Genomic DNA, 27,400 nt, shown 5'->3' with positions numbered 1-27,400 from the left:
GTTTCTTTTAAAATGGCACCAGATTGGCTCCTCAGAGGACTGGGTGTTATGGATACTTTGCAGTGCTACGCCCTGTGGGAGCTTGAAACACTGGGGCCCAGTCTGCCTAACCTGTGAGAGCAAAACTTCAAATGAGCAGCCAGAAGTGTAAATGCCCATTTAACAGAGGCAAATTAATTGTTCTGTGACTGCTGAGGGCAACAGGTCCTCCTCTCATTTCTAACCTAGAGGCAGGGGGTGGCTAAGTCACGTCTGTGAGTTCACCAGGCAAGGTGGCATCAGAACTGGGACTGCAACCCAGGTTCCTGGGAACCCAGTTATGCTACGTCATTACCGAGTTATGCTGTGTTCATGAAGGCTCTTGAGTTTTATAGTATAAGGAGAAAAGGGAACACAAATTAATTTGTAGGCTTTTCAAATTCTTCTCAAGTCTAAGCAGGAGTAGCATCCTGAAATGGTCTTGGAGTAGCTGCACTGTTTCATCGCGGCAGGATTTTTGCTTCAGTTTTAGATCCTGAAATCATTAATTTAAGTGCAGAGGATCGTAAAATCTCTCTCCTCTGCTTAGCATTCTGTATCTTATGTTCATTTCAGAGGCTTTTATAGATTTTTATTTTTTATGGATCTTTCCACCTTAACCACAGCATTGTAAGGAATTTATTCAAACAGCTTGTAGTTGTATATGTATGTATGCATATATCTATGTATAGGTATATATATGTGCGTGTGTGATATTTTGGCATATTATTACCTCAATAACATGGTTCAACAAACAGCATTATTACAATAACAAAACAGGACTCTGTAGTCCCATAAGCATCTTTAGAGGAAAAAAGGTATGAGGCTTCTAAGCCCAACCAAATGGAACTTGTTAGTTGTTGAAATACTGGCTGCTCTGTGCAGTATTAAATATTTTTTTAAAAAAAGTTGTTCCAGAATTTTCTCAAGTATTTGCTTTTTTGGACTTTTCATTGCATTAGTACAGGTATTTCAATGAAATTCATGGAGTGGAAAGGCTCTTCTGGCTGGGCAGGCCTGCGTAGCACTGTGGCCACAGAAGCAGCACAAAGCCAGATAGAGCTGGCAGCAGCATTTGTCCTAGGGTGCCCGGAGGTCAAGGACAGTGCTTGCTGTTAAATCACTGGGCATGGGATCAGCTTTAGGCCTTCCTCATCAATTGTTCTGCCGATCTGCTTCAAATTGGACGTGGAGTTATTAAATGAGAGCGTGGGGTCCTCATCATCCTCTTGATATCAGTCTAGGCTGTGACCGCCAAGAGAGGTTTTAAGGGAAGGCTGTCTATTAGGGCCTACAGCACTTCTCCATGAGCCCATGTCTCTGTTTATGGAGTGGGACGCCAGATGAATTGAGCGCACAGCGTAACCTCAAAGGTAGTCTGAATGAGAGAGTGGTCTCGGACCTACTGTGGCCCTTCTTGTGGGAGGGAAAGAAAGCTTGCCCACAACTGTGGAAAGCCCTTGGCTGAAACAGGGAGTGAGACCCATTAATGGGCTGGGTTGCAGCAAGAGAAATTTTCGTTTCTATCCTAAAAGATGTTCATTCATCCCTACTGAGGCCACGTCCATCCCACACACAACACTCCCTACTCCCATCCTCGGTTCAGGGCAGGTTCTTCACACAGAGAGCCCATTTCCATCTTCATTCAGCCTCTACACAGGCTTTACCTTGTCCTGTCAGAGGTAGGGCATCGCCTCCCAGGCAGAGCTACTGCGTCTGGCCTGGTGCCATGCTGATAGAGGCATGTGGCAGCACAAAGGTGCAGGGCAATCAGAAAGACACTGCATAGACTTCCCATCATACAATCATTTTGTGGTTTGGTTTGGTTTGTTGGGGTTTTTTTTTTTTGAGAGGTTTCATGACAGCTTGTCTTACTTTACAAATATGTGCATAGAGCTTGATTGTTTGGGTCTGTCTGACTATGATTTGTACATCAATTAGTACCCATTCTGTTGTCAGCAGCAGTGGAAGGAGAAGGGCTGCCAGGTTAGTCCCTTCTAGGAGTGTGCAAGCCATTATGGAGCTCTTTTCTGTGGCCAAGCCCCTAGCTGGGCTCCTGGTTGTTAGCATTTACGTGCCAATTCCTGTACTAAATAAAATAATGCACTTACTATTTGTAGAGCTGGGGACATAGTAGTCACTAGTATTGTATGCTGTTGTTTCCTTCTCTGAGTTCAAGGGGAGGGAAATCCTTAGTGTGCTGACCTGTCTCCGTCTGGGACAACAATGGACAAATTCTGTGCTGTGGGCCCATTCAAAAGCTTTACGACTGGGTCAGATAACTGCAGAATGATACTTTTTCTTTTTTACGTATTCCCTGTACTAAGTACTGGGGAATACTACAGGCATTATGAAAGCATTGTCTGAGGGAAAACAGCAATATTTTAAAGCACAAACGTGTACTTGCTACTGTCAGATGGGATTTCTCAGTTGTGTAAAATAACACAGTAATGTAAACATGCAATTGCCTTTTTTTGATCAATGGGTTGCTAGTGAGTTGTTAATTACCTGGAGCTGAATGGAAGATGTTCACATGGGCAGCTGTCAAATGATGGAATGATTTTTTTGTAATCCTGCACATTTTGTATTGCTGTATCATATAAAAGTGTCATACATGCACTCAACTGGACAGAGGAACAGGGCAATTGCAGTTTGGAGCTGAAAAGAAAAATAAAGTAGTAACCCGCCTGATTGTCTTGCTGGGTACCCTGTAAGATATGACCAGGAATGCCTAGGATGTTTTAATTTGTATTTATCTCAATTTTTTATTTCTTTAATGTGAACTTTTAATAACTTTGTAGTTTAACCTTGTAGGGACCTAATCTCCTTTTGCTGTCATCTAGTTTTCACATACTTATTTCCCACTCAGCTTGCCACGCAGCACTTTTGTAGTGATTACCTAATGCTGCAGTTTCCCTCCTACTTAGGTGGAGGTCCCTACCATTTCTGCAACACTGCTATTCGTATTCCACACTGGGGCTAAAAACACCAGAGATGAGAGAGAGTGAGCCTGCATACTGACTCCAAAAGCCCGCTTGCTTGTCCTGAATCAGGCTGTACTGTCACTGGAAGTGACTTTGTTTGGATATGCTTAATTGCAGCCTGTATTTCATGGAGACATATACATTTCTGATGAAATGACTAAAAGCCTCTAGCATTAGTCAGCCTGATCTGTAAATCGTTTACCACCAATATTCAGCCTACCTATTCCCCAGCAACAGAAAAGGGAATCCCAAAGAAGGTACAGTTTGACACATGCATCAGCCTCAGGTGGGCCCCTCTCTTTATTTCTCCCCATCTCTCTCCACAACATTGCATCCAGCAATATTTCCTCTCCAGAGGTAGAAAAGGGTTGGATGCAGTTCATTCTGACAATATTTGGCAATGTACTCTGTAGAAAGCTGAGTGCTAGAACATGCCTGTTGACCCTCTCCCCTCCTCCTTTGTACAGGCTTGTGCAGTGGTTAGACCCTGCCAAAAGCAAGGGCAGCAAATTTCAGAGCCTAACCAAAATGTACCACCACTGTCCTGTCAGACTGGCTGCAGACTATGCAAGTCTGAGGAGAAAAGCTCTCTGGCAAGCCGTGCATGTTAGATGTACCCAAGTGGCGAGTCAATGAGTTGGAGGCTGCCTGGGCGGACTGTGACAGAAGAAAACGTCCTTATCCACAGTTTGTCACTTGCACTAACCATTGTCTCTGTTGTTCTCTTATCTTCCCCAGGAACGAGTGGAGTATCTCTTTCTCATAATTTTTACAGTGGAAGCATTTTTAAAAGTAATAGCGTATGGACTTCTCTTTCACCCCAACGCTTACCTCCGCAATGGCTGGAATTTACTAGATTTTATAATTGTGGTAGTAGGGTGAGTACTGACATTTTGTCTTTGAATGCACTGCACACGTGGGGATACTGGCAACCTTTGGGAGCATGAGGGTGGGTGAATGCTTGGTATGTTACGGATGGGTGATGTTAGAGGCTGCTGCTCATCATGTTCTTCCTACAACCACCATTTGTTCCTCCTGTGTTAGCCCCCCTACAGATTCCACATTTTACCAAGTTTTATTGTGTAACCTAAAAAGACAGTTAACTCACTGGTCTTCTGCAGGTATAACTTGATTCATGCTAATTTCAGTGTGTAGCAATGATTTACCTTGGGGTAAAGATTCAGGATTGACAATCAGTTGATGTACATTTTCTGTGTGGTATCCCTTGCTGCTTAGCCTTTTCCAAGGCTTTTAATGGTTTGCAAGACATGGAAATTAAACTGGTCTTTGGAAACAGGGATAAAAAGAGGAAGCAGTGCAAGGCTGTTGGACAAAGTCAAATGCCTGAATATGCTTAATTGGAAGAAAATCCCTTGTAAATCTATATGAATATTAAAAAAAAAAATCTAGGTGGGATCCTTTAATTAAGATTAGAGTTGGATGACAAATAAATTCTGCCATCTTGTGAACTTTTACTCTTTCTTATTCTCAAAGATGGATGAAAAATTTAAATCCCCTGTTTTCATACTTACAAACAAAAATATGTTCTTCAGTTCAATTGCACTGTTCTGCTGGTGATTTCCACACTTGATTTTAACCCTTTTAATGTTTTAACCTTTTTAAAGACTAATTTTTCTATTGTAGATCAAATTTCCACTTTGAGCTGCAACCTTTCTAATCCCCTTATTCCTCTCCGTGTTGTTCAAGCTTGGCATTTAATTCATTCGAATAAAAGCAATGTAAAACACCTTCTGCTTTTTCTTCCTAAGGGTAAGAGATAAGCAAGGGGTTTGAATTGTGGTTGTTGAAGGGAAGAGGTGAAGGATAAACTATGCCTGAAGACAAAGAGAACAAATATTTCTTTGCTTAAGTAATTTGTCCCATCCTCCCACCACTCCATTGTTAGAGTTTCATCGCCACAAAAACTTGCAGTCTTTTCACCTCTTTACCAAGGAAATCCCGCATCAGTTCATAGGGAAAATGTCAAAAGGGATGCTCTCAGTCATCAAAACCCCCTCATAATTTCTGCCCCAAATCAAAGTCTATCTAGCTTCTTCACCATTTTTGTGGTGGCCCCAAAAAATTACATCGGCAAACTGCTGTGTGCCACCCAATCCCTCCCACTTTCTGTCATCATGGGGAAAAATGGGTGGAAGGAGAATTCCCAGTGAGGGGGAGGGAGGACAAGCTGGAACCTATTCTTAGTCCCAAGACCTCTCTACCTCCACATGGGCATAACACTTCTCTTTATGGCAGTGCTGCCCAGTTGTTTTTCTCCTTCATTCCTACCTGCAGCCAGAGGATCCAACAGCAAATTAGTAATTGGAAGTCAGAAAATCCCCAGCCCCTACCCTGGCATTGATGTCCAGTTCTGTAGCTGGTTCTGCCTTTGAATGCCCTCAGATATCTCACCTGCTTGGGAATTGCTGCTTAAGTTGAAGAAAGACTGGAGAACAAAAGTCCTATGAATGTGATTATTCCTTTTTCATTTTTATGAGAAAGAGACTTTTTAAAGAGGACATGTTACCTCTTCTTCTTCCATTGGAACGCAAAAGAGCAGGGCTCCAGAAATCACAGGGCAGCATTATATCTAGTTTAAGTACAGTCCTTTTCAATTTTCCTACTAGGGCAGTTAATCAGCAAGATGATATTCAGAGTGAAATTAATTCCCTTGCCACTGACGGAAGCTGCAGCTCTCAGCTATTCTATCTGCTCTTGCCTCCAGCAGCTCTCAGTCACTAGATGGCAAACAAAAAATGTAACTGGGGAGGGATTACATGAGTATAATAAACACGGCCAAGACCCCAAGGTCTCTGTTAAATAGTAACAATCTCAAGTGACAGATTCCACTTCAAGGCCAGATGGGTTCCTTTGATGTTTATCTGTTTAAACTCACTCATACAGTACCACAGCCTATGCTGGTGCACTGCTTTTTCTCTCCATAACCGCTCTGCAAAATCTACGTGGTGGTACCATCTGTTACTGTTCTGCCCTGTCTTCTTTTCCTAGGCTCTGTCTGAAACCCCTCAATGACATTATGTTTAAATTTCAGTGTATTTGAATATTTTGTCAAGGAGGAAGTCCTATGGAAAAGGTTTAAAATAAATTCTAAAGAGAGAGAGAGAGAGGAGGAAGAAAGCAAGTGCTGGTAACGTTTCCTTGTGGTGTCTTTTTCTGCCTATTGATGGAGCTATTGGAGAAAGCTGACTAATTTGGACACAGCTGTAGCACTGGACAGAGGCATTTATTTACTATGTGGGGCAAAGGATGGTGTAGGACTCATACCGGAAGCATCAAGTCCCCAAACAACTGTGGTAATTGCCATTTGTGCTTGTTCTGCCTTAGGAATCATCTTCATTTTCAAGGATGATTGTCCTTGCTACAAAAAATAGAAAGGCTAGGTGGAAAATACTTCTTCAAGTACTGTTAGAAGTTAAAGGAGCAAAAAAACAAGACAGCTTTTAGATCCTTTGTCTCTAAATCCACCTAGTATACACTGTTTACCACCTATATCTTGAAGAGATAATACAGCAGAACTGGCTTAATTTATGTTAAAACATACAAGTCAATAGAGTAAGAGGAAAATGGACATGTGTAGGACCAAGCATAAATTCTAGAGGGAAGGCTCAGTTTCTATAAAAAAATTTTATAACAGTGCGCCTGTATGCTTTGCCCTGCCTTCTGAAGATAGGTCCCCTGGTATCCAAAGGGATTTTAGAGTCAGTGGTTCTAACAAGGCCACAGGAATATGCAGCAGCAGCAGAGGGGAGCACTGAACACGACTGCTACATTTTCTGGAGAAAGGATGCACTTTAGACCTGTAGGCTTGTAACAGCTTATCATTCTTGCAGTGTGGGAGATCTGCTTATTCACCAGCTAAGTCTTTTAAAGCTTGATTCTAGCTTATCTTTAAATAGTCTATGACCCTGCTATAGCAGCACCATTAAATGCTGCTTTGAAGAAAAATGTCTGTGTGAGAGTATCAGTCAGAGGCTCTGTGGATAAGAACATTATTAGTTAAGAGTAGAGATCGCACCCCTAAGATGCCTAATGAGGCACAACCCACAAACACTAATGATTAGTCAAATTGTTTCCTGCTTCCTTAAGTTTTACTGTTCCTCTTTTGGAAAACATTAGAACTTACAGATGTAATAGTGATGTCGTTTAATATTAGGCTGTTGGAGGAAATTTCTCTTGAGAGAAGACTAACTTGACAATGTTGTGCTAGAAGAATATCTGTCTTTCCTGGAAGTGCTGTGGTTTGTCTGCCAAGCACAGTCATTCTCCAAGGACATATAGCTTCTGCCAGAAAAAAAGGTGTCGTAATTTGAAAGGCAGTCTTACTTGGGAAGGTAAGCAGTGAAGGTATTTGGAAAGGATCTGAAATTCAAAGCAGACTGGAAAATGTGGTCACAGTATATCTCTTTCTGAAGACCTGTGGGGAGTTTCTAAAGGGCAGACCCAAACACTTTCACACTCACAAATCAGAGGTGAACTGTAAAACGTTGTGAAAAAAAATCATTGTACTTTACTATTTCTTTATACCTATGAGGATTCTTTCAGCTGTTTTTCTGCTGATTTTTGGCCTTAGAAATACCAAGCCCTCTGTTTTCTCTTTACATTCTGAAGGCCCTTAACAAGTTCTTTTTTTATGTTACAAAAATCAGTGTGCCCTCCCCACAGAGGAAGAGATGAAGAGCTGTAGAACAGGTTACAGCCTTATCATGCTGCTCTTGGCGTCATCTAGCAAAGTGAAAACATTTTTGATATTTCAGATGTCAAAAGGGAAACAGAAAAATATAAGAAAGAAAAACAGTGAGGCTAGCTTCATACCTCGCAAGTAAATGTAAAAATAAAAAAGTGGAATGTGTCCATACATGCATGTGTGTGACAAATTTATTTTCTGCTTTATAGTTCACGTGTGTCAAATTAAATTAGTTTAGGTGTAGTCATGCCACAAGTGAAATTCAGAAATCAAGATGCTGTTAACTGTGCTTCATCAGTGGAAAGTACTATCTCCAAATTAAAATGGGGCATGAATTTAGGCTGGTGGAAAGTAGTTAGCTGGAAGGAAATAAGATTGATTTCTGTATTTTATTTTTTTTAAATGGCTAGGTTTTCAGTGGCCACAAGAGATTAGCCCTCTTGCATTTTTATACCATCCAAACTTTGATTTCTCTGTCAGCAGTGTTCTCACACCATGCTTGGAGCGTACATTTCAGCTAACTCACCTACTGAGAAGAGAAGGAAAGAACTGCACCTCGCTCCACCATACCTTCTGTAAGCTTTTCCCAGAGGTTTTCATCAAAGAGTAGATTTTCCCATGTAAATACAGGTAGAAGGACTCTGGCCTCCTGTTCTGTATCAGTAGCTTAACATCTATCCATCTTTTTTAGGATTGGAAAACAATTAGCTGAAAAACTAGAGAGTCTGTAGAGCTCATAGAAACTACAAACTGAATATGGGTTGTGGGTTTTTTTCTTAATTAGAGGATAATGGAAGGGGCTGTCAGAAGCCTTACATTTCTTCTGTGTCTTAACATTGGTGCTATTTCTGAACAGGACATTTTATTTTTTTATTTTTTTTTCCTCCCCTCTGGGTCATAATGTGTTACAGCCAAAAAAGCATGTGGTAGTTGTAGCCTCTGAGTCATAGATATTTGCCCATGCCCTAACTCAGGAGGCAATAGGGACAATGAAGTAGGATTGGCAAGATGTACTATAAATTTGAAGAGTGGAGTAGAGATTCAGTATGCCAGATTGGGCACAGTCTAGACCCCAATACAAAAAGGAGAGAGAGTGACATAAATGAGAGAAATAAAAAGTTGTATTGCATTAGTAAAAAGCAGAATTAGTATAGGGAGAGATATTAAGCATGGAATAAATGCGTTAAAGCAGGATTAGCAGGAGTAATGCAATTCAAGTTTAAACGTAGGTTTGTAAATAAGGAGCAGCAGGAATTACTGCAAATTATTCCTGAAGTACAGTAGGCAGATGACTGTGGGTACCTCAAGACAGCATGGTTGGCACATCAATGCTGGACCACACAAACAGGGCCAACTGGCATGCAGTGTAGCTGCATTAGTCCGGGAAGGCACATTCGAGCTCCAGTGGAGTAGCCATCCTACTGGTCTTGTTTCTGCTCCTCTTGAATTAATTTAGGACATGTATAGCTTTTCCTAGAATGCAGAAATCTAGAGCAGCTCATGGTTTGTCCATTGCATGGGCGGCAGGAGAAATGCCTTTGGTGCCAGCTGCCAAGAGCTGCTGTTTGGTAAAACATGGGGCCAGTGATAATGGGGACCAGGAGAATGGACCTTCAGTTTTGTATAATTGCTGACTCAGAGTTCCTTGAGATTTCTTGTCTTCAGCATTGCAAGAGAGCTGAAAAACAGCATAAGAAACCTTTTGCAGTGAATTCTTTTTCCTCCAGAGGATCCCAGGAGACTGGGACTGTTGTATAGGTATGTCACTCATCATCTAGTATGGGAATTCTGTTGACTAGGAAGATAGAAATGTTTGAATAAGAAATAGGGCATATTTCTAGAGCTTAATCACTAGCTTACTGAAAATACATTAGGCCAAATTTGACCTACAGCGTTTCTATTATGAAGACCAGCAGAAAATTGCAACTTTGTAATTTGTGTACACAGCTCAAGAAATACATACATTCCAATAATTCATGTTCTTTGCATCAGCCCTTGTTTATCTCTCTCTGTGATATCTTTAGTCAATGCAGTATTTCTCATAGGCTCTGTTTTTGTCTTCTCTGCGTCCTGCTTCTCAGTCTGCAACACCTACAAACTCAGCATCCAACCTCTCCACACACAGTTTTTCCCACGCTTGTTACCTAGTTGTTAAATCTTTCTGCAGTGCTTGAAGTTGAGGCTTTGAATAGATCCAGTTAGGAGTTCCTCAGTCACAGCTGACAAGTTTTATAAGACTCTTTATATGAAATTTTTTTAAAAACTGCTTAAGAATCTAATTTCACATTTGCACTCCCCTAATCCATGTTTTTGTGCGGATTTAGTGCTGGGGAAATGTGTTGGCTTAGATGCTTCAGTAAATGAATCCTTCTTTTTCTATCTAGGGCAAGCTCTCTATGTTTGTTGGCTCTATCAGTAAGTTTTAACGGTGGACTGCAGGGATTGGAGCTCCTTGTAAAGCAATCAGGCAGCACAGTCTCTGCTTGATATGCAGTTTGGGGGCTCTCTGTGGAATATGCCAGTCAGGGCGTATAGATGAGAACCTGCAAGAGGCACTGCAGACTGCAAAGTCTGAGAGAGAAATCAGCCAGTGCTGAATCCAAGCCACTCCAACTAGGCTGTTTCTGGCATCCCAGGCAGCTTCTTTAAAGTTACCTCTGGTACCTCCATGGCACGCTAAGGGCCAAGGGGTCTCTGCCACTCACAGGCAAGCATTTTCTACTGACGCCAAACATCCATTTAGACTGGAACAGCTTTTAACCTCCTCTGAATTTGGCTGGGCTCAAGCTGATGACTTTAAGGCTGAAAGCAATGTCATTAGCAAATTCATGAGGAATCCATCCTCCCCCAAAGGTACTAATGTTTTACCAGAAAAATGGAAGCTGCTTCCTGAAAGCTAATTCATTAAATCAAGTTCTTATTAACACATAGGGTGAGCCTTCAGCTCTTTCACAGAAGAACATTGTCTTTTCTTCCTTCCTCTGCCTTTTCAAATGTGTTCCAAGTGAAACATCTTCTCCTTAAAGCAGCTACTCCTACTAGCCAAGATAAAACATTAAGACTGGTATAATAAAACATTCTAATAAGACGACTCCTACAGTTTTGCACTTTCCCTAGCCAATGCGTCAGGGAATTTACAAATGGATACACAAGCACATAATCTAAGCATATTCCCTTATCTAAAAATTGGCACCTTGAAGGATCCCTGAGTTTTACACCAAGTTCTGCCTGCAGTGACCTTGGTGAATCTCAATTCCTTGTAAAATGGGTGACAGATAATTCATGATTGGATTAATTATGGATGATGATTTTTTCCCCATGGTGGATTGTTGGTTAATAAAGACAGCAAAGTATTGGCAGCAGAAAGAGCAAAACCTAAAATTTGTGCTTTCTTGCCTTTCCACCCACTAAGTAAGTCCGGACTGTCTGGTAAGGACAGCCTGAAGGCTGCCTTCAGAATCTGACCCACGTGCTCTGCTGTTGGTGACCCTTTAAATTCAGCACAAGGCATTGCCAGAAAGGCCATTTTGAAGCACCCGGCAAGCCCCAGCACACAGGGCAGGGACCACACATCCACGTGCTACCAGGCAGGCTGGTCGCTGTGGTAGTCCATAGCTGGCTGTAAGAAGCCATTAGGCTGAAGGAGTATGTCGTGTTTATGTCTGCTCCAGAAACAAGTGTATTGCAAATGGTATAGACATCACCATTAAGCTATTGCATATGGGAAGAGTCTGCCTCTCCTCCACCATATGTGAATGTCGACTGAGATGTGTGACACTCTTCACAGGTCTGTGAGATAGTTTGGGTGATATGATGATGATGATCTCTGTTCCTGTTTAGCCCAAGCCTTGCTGTCTGCCTACAGATTGTTTCCTCTTTCTTTTTGCAGGCTTTTTAGTGCAATTTTAGAACAAGCAACCAAAGCAGATGGGGGGAATTCAATAGGAGGAAAAGGTGCCGGATTCGATGTTAAAGCACTGCGGGCTTTCCGAGTATTACGTCCGTTACGGCTGGTGTCTGGAGTACCTAGTAAGTAACATCATTGTTTTTCTTTTGTGTATGTCTGTGGTGTGTCGTGGGGCAGAAGTAATTTGTGTAACAATTTTGAAGATAGAGTGTGATGCAGATTATTTTTGGTGTGTGGGGGAGGCCTTTTTTCAAATTAATGTATCCATGATAAACGTGATATTAAACAAAGGATGACCAAAACAGAGCTGAAGGGGAATGGAAGTTTCATGGTATGTCAATCTGATTGTGCAACCTTTATAAACTGAAAGTGGGAGATCCAAGATCTTCATGATTTCAAGTAAAAGATCCTTTAGATAATTGTAAAGTCACAGTGTATTGTTGGTTTTATAAATACTTGACCTTGATGGAAATGCTGTATGGTCATTTATGTTGATTTTGGAGGGAGAGGAGCTTTTTCATTAAAATTGCATTTTCTTCTTCACACATGATGTTCTGATCAAGAGCACTGGGAACAATCTAGAACCAACAAGACATAGGGTAATGACACAGTCATGTTCTTTGTTAGTCTTATTTGCTTAAATTATTTATAATGTCTCTGAGAAAGTCCTCAAGCGCCTTTTGATAGTCTAACATCCATTTTCTTATTTACAATGAAGGTATGAGTAACTGGAAGTCTGGTAATTCTATTATGGAGGTGGAATATGGACATCACAGTGTGGGAGGATTATCTCACTTGGCTTGAGAGTTTGTTATAGGCAGGACCTACTGGCCTTTTGGAGAGAGACTTAGTTGAAAGCTGTCATTGCTTTCCATGTTTATAGCAATGAGAGATGTAGTTGGCAGGAAAGGAGTTAATCTTCTCCAGAATAGCTGTGGAGAGAGCTTTGTTTATTTTGTTTGGGGAGCTTGCTAGTTTGATATCTTAAAGTACTTCTAACCTTAGTCATTCAAAAACCTTGAGTCAAGTTACCATAAACTCTGTGAGATCAGCTTAAAAATCATGATTTAGTTGTTAGGAAAAATAAGTGTGAGGTTTTTTTCTTTGGCTTGTTTTCTGACCCACTAGGTTATATCAAAGCCATGTTTGCAGGCTTTTCTCCACAACCATAAAGGGTAGAAACTTTTTAAATGAAAGGTAAGAATCTCTGTGGAAGGAGCTGAAGCACTGATAAAAGCAAAAAATACTGAGGCAATGGACAGCTCTACTATTTGGTCTTATAAAAAGCCATGCTTGGTAAACTGTCTGCAAGGCCTCAGCTTGTGCCCAACTTGGGGTTACTTTGGGCATCATTTGGTGAGTAGAAAATACTGAGAAGTAAATGCTGTCTATTGGGCAACTAAGGAACTTCCCCTCTGATACAGAATTAACATCCACTATTCATGCCACCTCTGTTAGGAATTACTGCAGTGGGTTGTTTCATGCAGGTAACTGTGTACCATACAGTACCTTCAGTCCATGCAGAATGCAGCTCTTCTTTCAGCCAGATTCGTCTCATGAGGAGTATTCTGTCTGTGGTCTTCAGTCTGCACTGGCACCCGCTTAATTCATGGCTGTAAATTAAGGGTTTGTTGTTCTTTCCTAGTCCTTCTCTGATCTAAGTCTTTTGACACTTTCTGGTTGTGTGCCCACTGTATGGTAAAGGGGAAAGTACTCAAATTTAAATATCTGTGAACTGGAGTGTTTTTGGTGAGATGCTGCTTATGCTGGGACATGTTCTGAGAGTTGTTCTGACATAGGCTGAACTTAACTGTGCTTATAGTTCTTGCTGTTTTGGAGAACAACATGTGTTCCCGGAGAGAAAGGTGTTTTGTTACTACTGTTCAAGTCTCTTGACCAGTGCTCTTAGAGCACTAGAGGAAGCTGAGGGAGCCAAATCTGACACAGTTCATATCCATATGCATATATGATATTGACCCCGGTGTAGACTATCTAATAGTCCATTTGCGGGTTTTCTCATCAAGAGAATTATTTAATCTGCACAAGAACAGAGCCAGAGAGCCTGGTGCATGCTACCAAACATTCGGTCTAGACAATGAAATGCCAGTCCAGTGTGAAGCAGGCAAACCATAAACTTGATTTGACAGACATCCTGTATTAGTCTTTATGGTTCTGACTAGTGACATATTTATTGAACCAGGCTTCTTTGGGGCTGGTGTGGCTTTCAGAAAGCCTGCTGGGGTCTGTAGCTAATATGGCCTCAACTTTCACTGGGCATTTTTTAATTGTACAAATGCCTGTTGATTAGCCTAGATAGATTTTATCACATCTATATGTATTAGAGTGTAACTTTTCTCATGAGGCCTTTTAGATAAGATTGCCTAAGCCAACCATAAATAGTACATTACAGGATTACATTATTACATAACTTAGTGCAGGGGTTTAGAAGTCAAATCTCTGCGTCCCATTCCGGTTCTGTCCCTGAGACATCATAAACACCAGTGGGTGAGTTACCAACATTGCACTTGCTGTGTTTTGCCATCCATAAAGAAATGCCTTTTTGCTTCCTTCCCCTTCCAAAATGTAGTAGACTTTTCCACTGTGAGGAGACAACCCGCACAGATTTGTCCTAAAATTACATGAATGTGACATGCACTGCAATTTATTCTCACTTAACAGACTCTGTAAGTGTATGGAAGTAGCATCTCATTAGTAAGAGGGGATCCTCTGGGTCATTGGCAGCCGCCTTCTGCATGGAAAGCCCAACATCTGCTGCTTGGCTTGAGGTCCAGATCTAACTACCACTATTTGGAAAAAAAAGTGTAAAGCACAATGATTCTTATAAACCAAATTTATGAAGAACATGGTGAATTTTTGCATGCAAATCTTAAACTCATCAGGATTGGGGTTGGGAAATAGTTTGTCTGAGGTGGAGAGATTGGCTTGCAGCATAGAATCGTTTTTTCCGAGTCAAAAGGAGTTTGCGTGGATTTTTTTTCTCTCTGGCTCAATCCATAGGAAATAATCCAATTTAAGAGGGACACCTTTTGTATTCAGGTTTGAGAATTTAAAGACCTGTTTCAGAATATAGAGCATTTGCATGTAAGTATGATTAGAAGTAGGGGAAAAACACATTAATTGCCCTCTAAAGTAAATTACTAGTGTCTGCATTTTGCAGATGGAGAGACTGAAGCAAAAGTTCAAGGTGTAACACTTTCAGAAGTGGCTTCTAACTCCGTATGCCTCATATTGGCTACCAGTGCTAGACACCTGGGTCAACACGGGTATCTGAAAGCTTCAGATAGATGGATAGAGGATGTTAGCCTCAGAGCTGAGAAACCATTCTAAGTCTCATCCATGCTTTGTTCCTGGGACTTGGCTGTCTCTTGCCAGAAAACGTCTCAGCGAAGAATTCAGGGACTGTTCAGTGCAGGAAGTGGTTCATCTGCAAGCAAAGTTGGTTCACCCACAGGAAGACAAGCAAAGGTACCTTTGACAATCTTTGTTAGGATTGAACTGTCCCAGGCCCCAAATTACTTTAGTGCCTCCTAAAATCAAAAGGGTTTGAGGTCATGAATTCAACAAATCCTGAGGACTATGTCTGGATGACTGTGATGGGCACATAAATATTTCATAATCTTTAGGAGAATAGATGATATTTTTATTCTTTGTGGTTATATGGACATTCACTAGACCACTTGTGATAAGGAAGGAGATAGACATTTTGCTTAAAAGATGAGACAGACGTTTTTTACCCACATGACAAAAACAATTGTAGCATCATGGGAGAAGCCTTCAAAGGCACTGATTTTAATGTCTTTGGGTCCCCATTATACCTTCAAAAATTGGTATTAAGTATTTACACATTTCCAGGCAGTGCAATAGGGGTTGCTTGTGTTGTTTTGGGTTTTGTTTTGTTTTGTTTTAAAAAAAAAAAAAAGTAATTTGAGTTCCTTTCCTGAAAACTTTTTTTGGAGTGAGAAGTACAGGTTTTGCTGTAACTATGTGAGGTGCATGGCAGAGCAGTAGATTAGATACTTCCCACAGCTCTTATCGCAGTGCCGACAGTTGCTTTTTGAACAAAATAAAATGTCAAAGAAATAATTAAGCAAACTCTTTTTTTTATTATTATTATTATTATTTTTTCATTTCCAACTCTTTTTCCAGAAGCAGTATGACTTTATAAATGATCCGCTTCCAGTCTATTTAGCCTGGCATTAACTTGTAAATTAATGGTGAATATTTTCAAAAGCAGATGGATGATTTAGGTTTCACACTGGTAAGTCACTTCTGAAAATTAGACATAAGCACTTTATCTCATTGATACACAGGCCAGACTTCACTGTTCAACTATTCTGTTACAGCATACTAACATAATTCTTGTAGTGCATACTTTATTTCATTTGCTGAAATAACTTTACTGCTGGTATACCAAAGCAGTCTCCTTGTAAAAAAAAAACTCATATGGGCATTAAAGCACACATCTTAATGTGGTATTAAGATCAATATATTGGTTTGAGAAAGGAGAGAGAAGGAAAACAATTCCCTTGATGGACATAAGTAGACAAGTGCAAAATCAACATGTGTACCAAAACTTAATCACTTTAGTATCTTGGAAACCATTACCCAGTATCTCCTTTGGCAGGAGTGTAAAGCATTGCAAAGCTTTCTATGGACAGAATCAGGTCTGCCCTTTTGTGTTAAGAGTTTTCTGTTATTACTCTTCTATCTCCATTTTACATTATTACATATTTTAAAACTTGTTTTAAACATTTTGTGCTTGAGAAGGGCAAAAAGAAGCATCCAATTCAGCAATGAAGAAGCATGATCCAATTAAAAAAGAAAATCACTCCTGACTATTGGAAAGGGCAATCAGTTACTCCTACGCATGCTAACTTACACCCATTTGACTTATTAAATTCCATTTCTATCACCTTTATTCGTGCTGCTCAATTATACCACCTCATAACATTCTGTTCATCTTCTTTAGGTTGTACTTCATCTTCATGTAACTACATTGTTGCCACTAGTTATTGCCTATCTGATATCTGCCAAACTTAATTTACAAGCTCTTCTAGATAGCTTGAAAGCCATATAATTTGAGTAGATGTTGTGCTCCATGTTTGTATTTTCAATGAGATCCTCTGCTGACTACCCAGATTTATGTGGGCAGAAAACCATGATATCCTTACCAAAGCTAGAGAGAAAACTCGACTGTTCCACTAGGACAAAAATTTGTCATATTTTTTCTTTTCTTTCTTTAAAAAGAACCACAAAAAGCTAAGCCTGTGATGTGTTCAAGCTTCCCTGGAGTCTCCTACAGGAAAGAGTTACTCAAATGCAGTGTAGGTAGGTCTCTAGCACTAGTACTTACATGGTCTACTGGAGATGCAATAATCACATAACCAGGAAACAGAGGGTACGAGCAAAAGAACGTAAGACAGACCCTCCTCATGATAGTGCAATGTCCTTCTGTCAGTGAAACAACAGCATGTAACTGGCTTGTATATTTTTTCAGTTAAAATGAAGTAAGACCAGGATTTTCATGTATCAATGCCTAGAGATGACTACCTTTACATGTATTTAAATAACTAACTAGAGCAACTAAAATTTTGGAATGATGCTGCTGTTGAAGTCCATGATTGCTGAGTTCATGTGAAAATTGGGCACCTTCAGACAAGGTGAATGAAAAATTTAGACATTTTTAGATTTTGGTCTGTCTCATTACGATTGGTTCTCATTTGCCACGAAATGCTCTTCTCTATTAAAATTTACAATGCTTTCTCAGGCCCAGCAATGTTCTCTACCCTATATTCATTGCAGTGTTTTCTCATTACCACAGCCTTCTTCCATCCTTATCCCAAACTCTCTGGCATTAATCAGATTGTTTCTTTGAACTTTGTAGTATGTAGGAAAGTATCCTGTCTTTACTTGCAGTGTCCTGATAGATCTGAGCCATTCAGGTGTGTATATATGATGCCACATCCATGCTTGCAAGGTGTTTAGGCTATAGTCTCAATTTCCCAATTAGGATTGTTCTTAACTCTAAGACTGTCAATTTTTCTTTTTTTTTTTTCCCTTTTAAAGTAATATGATCTAATCTAATGATTTCAAATCATAGGGGAATTCTGTCTGTATGATCTCATAATTCAGAGATACCCCCCACTGAAAGAAAAATGAGGGGACTTTCATAACAAAATATAGAGTAACTTACAGAGTTTAAGACAGTAGGGACATGTCAGGCTCACCATGGTAATCCTCTGAACATAAGACTAAGCAAATTCTCTGTCTCGTGTTTGATTACAGGACTCTGAATTTGCTCTTGAATGATTTACAAAAAATGGGGGTTTGATGCTTGTTGCCTGTCAGAAGGCCTCTTAGTGCTCTGACCTAGAAACTGGTACTATACTGAAGACTTAGTCTTCAACTACACCTGATTTGGAGATAGTATACCTAACCAGCGGGGAACAGACACAATGTTTTCTCTCTTGTGTAATCCTTGTAAAGCTGAATTTGTCTAGAGGCCAAATTGAACTCAGGTGTAATTGAAGCATCCTCAGAACCACTCTACCCAGTGTGTGGAGAAGGCCGGGCCAGTAAATAAGGATCAAGCACGATGCAGAGATCCCAGTTCCTGCTGCAGGCACGCCGCCTCTGAAACTTTACGTTCTGCCTGTACTGTATAAAGCAGGGAGAATGAAATGGTGATTTTTAACTACCCTTAAATGCCCTTTCCCAGGGTGAAATTCACTATTCTCCTTTGTAGCATCATGTCAGCTTGAGTGTGCCAAACCACTTTACTGGAAGGTGAGGATGGGAATTAGAGCAACTCTACATGTAGTTAGTTCTTTCTGTATCTAAGTGTGCAGTGGTGACATTCACCTTATCCCATCGCTGGCACCTGACTGTCTGGCCTCTGATTGCCCTCCTGCTTGGGCTTGTGATGCCCTTCCCAACCACTGAGACAATGCAGCTCAATCTATTGCAATGATTCCATTTTACAGCTGTTGAAATAAACACACCCAATGCAGTTATTTGGCTTGCATTTGGGATTTATTTTTTTTTAGTGCACAATCAAAATTTTCAACTGTAATTTCTCATTGTTTTCTGCACAGCCCAAGAAAATTATCACCACTTTATATAGTGGAGGAAATAATGTAATTGAGGTAATAAACACAGAGAATTCAAGAAATCCAAAATGATATCTCTTCTGAGAACCATGCATTTTTGGAACACAGCAAAGAAACGTGAGCTGTTGCCTGCTTCTATATGTTGAATAGCACATATTAAGTCTTAAATTTTAAGCAAATACTAACTGGCAGTCAGGAAGACAATTATTTTTCAAAATGTGTATGCTTCTGGCAAAGTATAGTTGACAGTCATCTCTTTTGTACATGGTTTGCATTTATACACTGTCACTGGTGGAGCTAGGGCCTTAAATTTACCCTCCTGATGCATGTGAAGTTATGGTATAAACAGCATACCAGTGGAGAATTCTGGCTTGCCTTCAACTGAGGAGACAGAAGTGGCCCGATCAAAGCTTCCAAAGTGTGAAGCGTTTGTGTATAGGTACAAAAGAGTAGAGTAAGTTGGAGGAGACCCTATACTTCGCAGTTTACTGCCACCAAACCGATGTGATAAAGGTCATTGACAACAGAGGGAATTGCTGCAAATATACTTGGACAAAATTTGGCTTCCAAATCTTAATTCTGCCTTAAACTTTGTTGTTATTGCATTTAATAATGTCAGCTTTTGCCAAGCCAGTTCCTTTCTTTTCTCTTGGGCTCTAAAAGCTGTAGGAAACGTGCTCTAAAGCAGATTTCTTACGTTCTCCTTCGTTCTTGAACAAAACTTCTCAGCCATCTGTACCGTCTCTCCAGCACAAAGAGCACCGAGTGAGGACAAGTTGCACCACCTTTCCCATGTCGTAACCTAGTTGTTTTTAATCTCAAGTGGCCAATTTGTTTTGCTTTCATTACAAATGGGAAGGAAGTGGAGAGAAAAAAGGAGAGAACAGTCTGAACCAAATGTCCTCATTAAGCTTATTTCTCCGTAGTTAGCTTAGAACTCTACACATACTTGCAAGTCCTTTATTTACTTAGGTCACTGTTACTCAAGGGAGTAATTTGAATCCAACGTAGCATCTCCCATAGGTAAAGATCATTCCTGTGAGCAGGACTTACACAATCAGGACCTAAAGCATGTTTCTTTGAGTGGTACAACCTGCAGAATGATGTAATTTATGGCAGAAGAGGTTAACTCAGTGTAGCAAAAGGGGGTTTGTCTTCGTAAAGAAGATTGCTCACAGAGGCACAGCCTTCTTGTTGTAATAAAGTTTTCTCTCATATTTAAGGAACGCCAATGAAAACAGGGAAATATTTATTATTTGATCTTGGCTATGTAGCTCTTTTAAAAATAGCACTAACTATGAATGTATCAAATAACTGTGTCAGCCTTTATCCTACCAATTACTGTGCATGCTGGCATGATTATTCAACATGTCAGAACAAAACAAAAAATCCTAATACCGTAATGTGGAACCACATCAGGGTGTAGGCAGTCCCTTCCAAATGAAGAAAATAGAACCCACACTGACATCAAAGAGGAGACGTGGAGATAGTAAAAAAAATCCTAACTTAGCTTAGTAAGAGGTTTTTCAGAAGTGCTCTGGACAGATCAGACTTTCTTTCTAGCACCTTTTTTTCATTCTTCAGGTAATGCCCAGAGTTCGCATTCAGAATGGGTGTAGGGCATGTCTCTGAGAGAGAGCCCATGCCATCAAGATGCTTGTCCTAAAGCATCTGAAAATCTAATGCCATCTGCTGTCTCCAAAGAATGGTTTGCGTTGTTTAGATATGCTTTTGCCTGGACCATAAAAGGAGCAGAAATATACATACAGATTGTAACTAACTGGTATCAGCAGGAGTGTGTTGGGTTCGCAGTTGCTCGCTTGTAATTGCTGGCCGTTGCTGTCTCTGTGATGGGCAAGGGAAGATATTGGTGTTCCAGATCAAAATAGTAAGGATATGATCTACTCTGTTTTCTTCTCACATTCTTTCCCAGATGACATACATCTCTACTGCATCTGATGTCATCCCAAGCTTACATCAAATGTCATTTCATACTTTGATTCCAATTGGCTAAATTTCGCATTGCTTATTGATTTAAGATCCTGTATGGAATGATTTAAGTCCTTTATTCATTTTCTTTAAAGTGAATGTACATCTATTAATTTCTTACTGAACTGTTGGGACTTTTTAACATGTCTGAAGCTTTCTCATCCTCTCTCAAAGAGGTGACTAACACACTGGGTAGCATTCGTCTCAGAAGTGGGACACAAGAGAGTTCATAAAAGAGTGTTTTGCTCAGGACACAAGGCAGTACATGGATGCTCTGTGACTTTGGCATCGTTTGAATTAATTCTGTTTGTCCCAGCCTTCCAAAAGCATTGTTAGATGCCTGTAGTCATTATTGTGATTTTCACAAAGCATTATCAAAATATCAGCAAACCACAGAGCAGCGGACCAGTCAGATAGTTCTCTCAACCAGTGAATACTTTTTAAGCCTTCTGTTTAGTCTCCAGGTAAATTATTTTTTCAGTGATGATCTGAATTTGTAATAATATTGCATCTTGTACAAGTGCTATAGGGGGGGAAAGAAACAAAGCACACTGAACTAAGAGGAGGCAAATCTGAGGAAATATATTTAAAAATTTCAGTGGCTACATAAATCTGTTGGAGACCTTCCCTCTTCTCTTTAATCTAGCTTCTCCAAATCATCTACTGCCTTCTGAGTTACATCTGCTTGATATTACTGTGCTAGTTGAGAACACTGGAATATTGGCTGGTAGGAACAACTAATAAACTTTTCTATGCTTAAGATGTTCACTGATGGAACAAATAATTTGTTGTTCTGATCATGGGGAAGTATTGACCAAAGGCAAACTACAGCCCACCTAACCTGCCCAGTCTCTTAACATTTTATCAAAGTTTTCTTTCTGCCAGGGAAAAGGGAAGGAGATCAGACATCTTTCCTAATCTCCCTTTTTCCCAGAAGCAAATCCAATTCCTGTTTAACACATGTAACAATAACCTATCCCATATGTGTTTTGCCCTTTGTTGCAACTGTTTTTTCTGAGTTGTCTGAATAGCTATGCCTCTTATTTTTTCAGTTTTAGATTATTTACTCCTGGTTTGCCTTGCCACATCAATCACAATTCAGAAAACATCTGCTAGCCCTCTGCAAGGAATCTTTTTTTCAACTTCAGTAATGCTAAAGCTGCTCAACTTTTTTACATCAGAAGCATTTCTGACAGAAAGTAGCTCATGGAATAAAAAAAATAGAAGAAATTATAAAAAATCTGGTTTTGCCACTTTTTTCATAAGGCTTACTAAATTTTGTTTTCTTTAGGAGTGGAAAGATCTATAGCAATCCAATTTCATTATCAGATTACAAAACTTCCCCTCTAAACTTTTTTCAAGCATCTCATCTTTCAATCAGATACCATTCTTGTAGAGGGCTCCCCTTTTTGAAGGCAGTAGTACACACCTGGTGTGAGAACTGGGATATATCAAATGCTACATATCTTAGAAGTATAATCTGTTGGTTCAGTTTCTTTTATATAACTGTTAACGTATTAAACTAGCAGCCTGACTGACATTTCTGTCTTGTTTTGCATTGGCTGTTGGGTTTAGTAATTTTTTCTGCAATAACTGTTGTTCCTTGTTCAGTGCATTTCTGCAATTGATGTTTTCTCATAGGTTGTTGCCGTACATTGGTTTTTAATATGTATTAGACGTTACTGAAAGATGAAGTTTCCAAAAGATAAATTTCCTTTTAATCAGGTTTGATGTCGTGATCAGAAATCAAACCAATATGTCCATGTATCCATACACACAAGCTTTACAAAGTCCTGTTTTAAATCTAACAGTTCTCTTGTTTAGTATAAACAGCGCCCAATGAAAGAATGTAGGGTTGAGTCTCACCCTTGCCCTCACAATATAGGTGATAATTTAAACTGAAGCTTTAGCCCATCTTTTGGTTTTCACATTCCAATGTTGAGATTGTTATTTCACTTAAAATCTTTTCTTTGGAGGGGGTCAAATTCCACTCAGATTTATATTTGTAGATTTCTGTATCTGTAAAGAATTTAATTTAGCTGTTCAGTTTGCAGCAGGAGAGCCTTATGATTCCCTCTTGACAGTTTATTATATGTAAAAGGAAATTCAAAATAAATAAACGTTTAGTTCCAATGCATTCCAGCAAGACATACACAGTCTGTACAAAAATCTTTTTAATTGTGCAAGTCATTAAGAAAGTTACAAAGAAAGTAAATATCAATAAAGAACCATTGTTTTGTCTAACAAATACATCTTTGTGAAAACTGCAACCATTAATTTTTCTGTCCAAACATACTGGAGCTACCTAGTGAGCTAAAGGAGGTTTTGCTTATTATAGCAGAAGGTATTTTTTCCCCTAAAGGCATTTTATTATCTGAGGCTTGCAAGCAGAGTTTTAAGACTAATCAGATTCATAAAAATCAAAAGCAACAGTCTTACTACTGTGGGAAAGAAAAAAAGCTGGAGTTTTAGGTATTCTGAGATGGGACTGATTAACCACTGAATAGATGAGTCCCTAAATACAAACTCTCTTCTTAAAACTGGTGCAAAGTTGTTCAGACTTGTCTGGCCATGTCTTTTCAAGGATTTTGACATTGTACCATGCGTTTTCATTAACAGCATTTTTAGTAGTTTAAAAAGAGAAAACAAATCCCATGTGTGCATCAAGACAGTAACACAACAGTGATCACACATTGTGTGGTTCACATAAATTCTTTCATTATCTGATCAGGTAACTGTCTATTTTAAGTTCTCAAAATACTCTCGAAAACCCTGTATGACAGCTATTTTGAAAATGTCATGTCTTTCCAGACCTTAGTCCCAACTATGCTCATTAAGCACTATCCAAAGTCAAGAGGTGAAGTGAGTTTTCTTCTCCAGGGCTATATAGCCTGTGTTTGGCATATATGGTGCTGCACTTCTAAATAGATAGCCATCTAAAGAGAAAGTTTTAGGGTTTATCCAGTATTCTGTTGCACTTTTTCTAACATGAGAAGGTAAAAATTAGCATAGCTCATGGCATGCCAGTTATGATAGGCTTGGAGTGTTTAACACGCCAGATCAATTTTTTTCATCAATATATTTTTCTCCAGGTACTACAAGACTGTAATACTATCACTCCTGGAGGCACTTTTACATTTGCAGGATCCCTATTAATGTTCATTACCTTGCTAGCTTTTAAATTTTCTAATCCTGTTCACAAGTGGTAAGCTAGAAAAAGCATCAGAAGGAGCTAAGACAACTCCTTATTTTTTATAAGACAGAAAGGATTATTTAACGATGAACAAAAGGGGCTAATGTCCACTTACCTGGGGAGCTATGAGAATAAACAGGTAAAAAAAATGCTGTTCATGACCCTGAGAATTTGGCAACTTTACAAAGGCATTTATAACCCAACAGCTGTTAGTCCTCCACTTAAATGCTGGTACACTCACAACTGAGACCCAAGTTTTTTAGGTCCATTTCTGTTACCATGATGCTTTAGCACTTATAGGTGTCCGTAGTTCCTTGTTTCAAAAACTAGATCCTTAGGACACATTAATGTGTGTAGTCATTCCTCAGAGCTGTGTACAAACAGTACTTGGCATTCTGAAACAAAGCTTTTTCATCATTGTCTCAGTTCAGAGGTTACTTAACTATTGTTTTGGGGGGGGTTATGCTCACTTGAGCAGACTAAAGGCAGTACAGCATTTTGACACATTCCTATACAAGTTTTCTGAGTGAATCCGGTGTCACAGGACTAGGCCAAAATTTGCTCCTGTACTGGTGCTTGGAAGACTGTTCTCTGTCACAGCTGTGCTGGAGCAAGAAGAAATTTTAAAAAGTGTAAGTAGGATGGATCATTTCAATGAGAACCAGTGCAGTCTTCTGGCCAGACTGTCTTTGGTTTTGCATAGCTCTGTAGAGAAAGGGGCAAAAAAAAGTTTTTCCTATTTGTGATCCTTCACAGTGATTATAGATAAAACCTTTACAATGAACCCAAGAACAGAGTTCTCAGAGAGTCCATGTTTGTCCTGTCAGCAGAAAATCAAAGCTATTTCCTGGGAAAGGGTGACAGCTGATCTTTGCTGGCCTAGGAACTGCCAGGGCTCCTGCATGCCCTTTTCCTACCTTACTTTCAGCCCGTCTTTAGGAACTTCTGTCTGGCAGTGAATACTTGACCTCATCCTCCCCCCTCTCAGCATCAGACTACTTTTCAGTGTGCTCTGGTGCTTGTTCAAAAGAGCCTCAAATTTAACTTACTGAACTTCATTTGTGTTTTCGCTCAAAATGGTCTTTTTTTTCTGTAATGTGCAGTTTTCAGTAGGCAATTAGTTGCTGTTCTTCTCTCCATGCTCCTCCTCTATACGCAGGTAGCTGCATGGGAGGGGGACTACATCTTTTTTTTTTTTTTTTTTTTTTTTTACATTGAAGGTCTGTAGATCTTGCCTGGACCTTATCCTCAGATGAACTGAGCTAAGATCAAATGGCTGGAGAATAAAGTTGAGCTTGTAGGAGCTACCTAATGTGTTGGGACTGGAAAGATGAGCAAGGTCTTCTGATCAGCAAGCAACTTTCTTATAAAGTGAACACTTATGTACTTTGAATAAAAAGCTATTTAAAAAGGTTAAAGGCCCCTAGGAGGGGAGAAGGGTGCTTCTACGAGTGGTAGCAGAGGTTTCTTCCAGCAGAGAGGCAAAGAGCCTAAGGCAGCATGTATGTTTATCCAACCATCCTCCTCAGGCACCCAAAAGCTGGGGCTGTGTGGCCGCCATGCTGAGGGCAAGCTGTATTGTTTGGCTAAGTTAAGTCACTGACAAGCAGAGGATACTGAAGATTAGTTGCTTCCCAAGAGAAAAGGATCCAGAAGGAAGAGCTGGGGTTTGTTGTGGCTTTTGTTTTTGTTTTGCTGTTCCTTTCTCACCTCAAAGGGCGAGGCTAGGGCGGTATTGCAAGACTTGACAAACATAAAACTATTGTGTTCGCATACACAAGCCCATTTGTATGAATCTCCTTTTGTGTGTGTGTGTGTGTATTTCAGTTTGAAAAGTCAATGAAAACATGGTTTGAAAACAAAGGAATGAGAACATTCAGAGCAGATGCCAAAACTTTCTTTTCTCTATTAGTTGCAGCACATGGTTTTGAATTGTACGTTCGTATAAGTTTAAATGGCATTACTTACTCCAAAACAGTCACTGTTCAGCTTGAAAAGTGTCTTTCCTAGTTTTTCTTTCTTTTTGCTTCAGCTAGTTTGCTGTCCTGTGTTGTGTCTTTCCTTCCTATTCCAAGACCTTCTCTGTTACTCTTGAAATAGAAATTACATCTGCAGCCCCAAGAACACTGCACTACAGCCACAGAATTTGCTTTATCTAGCAATGTGGCACTAATATTTTGAGACTCCAGCAAGACAGTAGTAAGGGACTACCTCCCTGAATTGTTACTGTACAGCTGTCCTTAACTGAACTGTGCCATATGAGTTTCCTTTGCAACACTGGTGAAGAAAGTCCTCACTGTTTTCCCTCACAAATCATTGCAGATGTACTTATCTAAGATATCTTGCCATGACTTTGGACTGTTTTGTGATAAAAATGTCTATTGTTTTCCAGGCTTCCTTTAAAATTGGTATAAAACCTTTCATATTTATGAATATTTAATATTTCTCAATTTTCTTAGCCAATGCCTATGTTTATTAAGTGATAAACATCCACTTTGGGGAATATTACTGGTTATATTGCTTGTGCTTTGGAAATAGAGATAACTGTAGTGGCAGTCTCTTAGTGTATCATCAGAAATAACTGTGATTTGTGGGTAGGCCTAGCTCATGGCTGGGGATGGCGCATAAACTCTACCACTTAAGAGTGGTTCCCAGAAGTGATCTGACTCAGGCACTGTGCTGAGTCACAAATCCTCCCCTGCTTCCTCCTTGCTTGCAGAAAGTAGTAGTTTTCTTCTGAACTATATTAGCAGAAAAATAATTACCTCCCACACCCTTGGCACTGGCTTAAGTATGAAAATCTGTGTATGTTTGTGTGTGTATCAGGAGGGAGAAGAGGGATGGATGGAGTTGAAAGTACTCTTCTTTCCCTTTTATTCCTGCTCATTCCCAGAGGGTCATTTGTATGAGATTGTTCCTTCTCATACTCCTGGTTCAGGGAACGCCATGGTGTCGGCAAAATGTAGCCCTGCAAAACCAATGAAGGAGTAGACTTGGAATACACTTTCTCTGAAGATCTGGACTACTAATATGATGAGAACAGGAAATCACCCTGTCCAGCAAACCAAGTTTGATCCAAAATTGAAGACACGTGAAAATGTGAGATAGAGCTGTGCTGGGCAAGGCTCAAACATTTTTTCTGAGACCAACCTACCATTAGTTTCCTTGGACATGTTCCACAGTGCAACAATGCCAAGTGCATTTTAGCAGCTGGGTCTGGTGCACTTTTTTTTTGTGTGCCATCTTGCTGAGCATTGGTTGAAATCCAAAAAAGCTTGTAAGTACACAAGGGGGTATGTAGGTAATCCCATTGCTTTAGGTGCAGACATTTACATGCTTAGAGGTAAGCATGTTCTTCAATAACTGCCTGAATTGATGAGGCAGCAACCAGCCCTTCTTATGATTGTCTTCCTGAGAGAAAAGTACAGCATCGTATAAGGGCTCTAAAACACCTGCAGCATCCCAAACAGCGTA

The 27,400-nt window shown here is 39.9% G+C and overlaps 1 protein-coding gene across 4 annotated transcripts in view; it reads left to right on the top strand.

Annotated features, from left to right (window-relative positions):
• CACNA1C (calcium voltage-gated channel subunit alpha1 C) overlaps positions 1-27,400 on the top strand; it is a 498,947-nt gene that overhangs the window by 287,479 nt on the left and 184,068 nt on the right. For all 4 annotated transcript variants that reach the window (XM_052789484.1, XM_052789488.1, XM_052789485.1 and 1 more), the window contains exons 4-5: positions 3,741-3,880; positions 11,597-11,736. In XM_052789484.1, the coding sequence (XP_052645444.1) occupies positions 3,741-3,880; positions 11,597-11,736 (280 nt within the window). The remainder of the gene's footprint in view (positions 1-3,740; positions 3,881-11,596; positions 11,737-27,400) is intronic.

This window comes from Harpia harpyja, chromosome 6 (genome assembly GCF_026419915.1).
Source record: "Harpia harpyja isolate bHarHar1 chromosome 6, bHarHar1 primary haplotype, whole genome shotgun sequence".
NCBI classification, from domain to species: Eukaryota; Metazoa; Chordata; class Aves; order Accipitriformes; family Accipitridae; genus Harpia; species Harpia harpyja.
The sequence above is the reverse complement of the archived record's forward strand: the minus strand, read 5'-3'. Positions and strand labels throughout refer to the sequence as shown.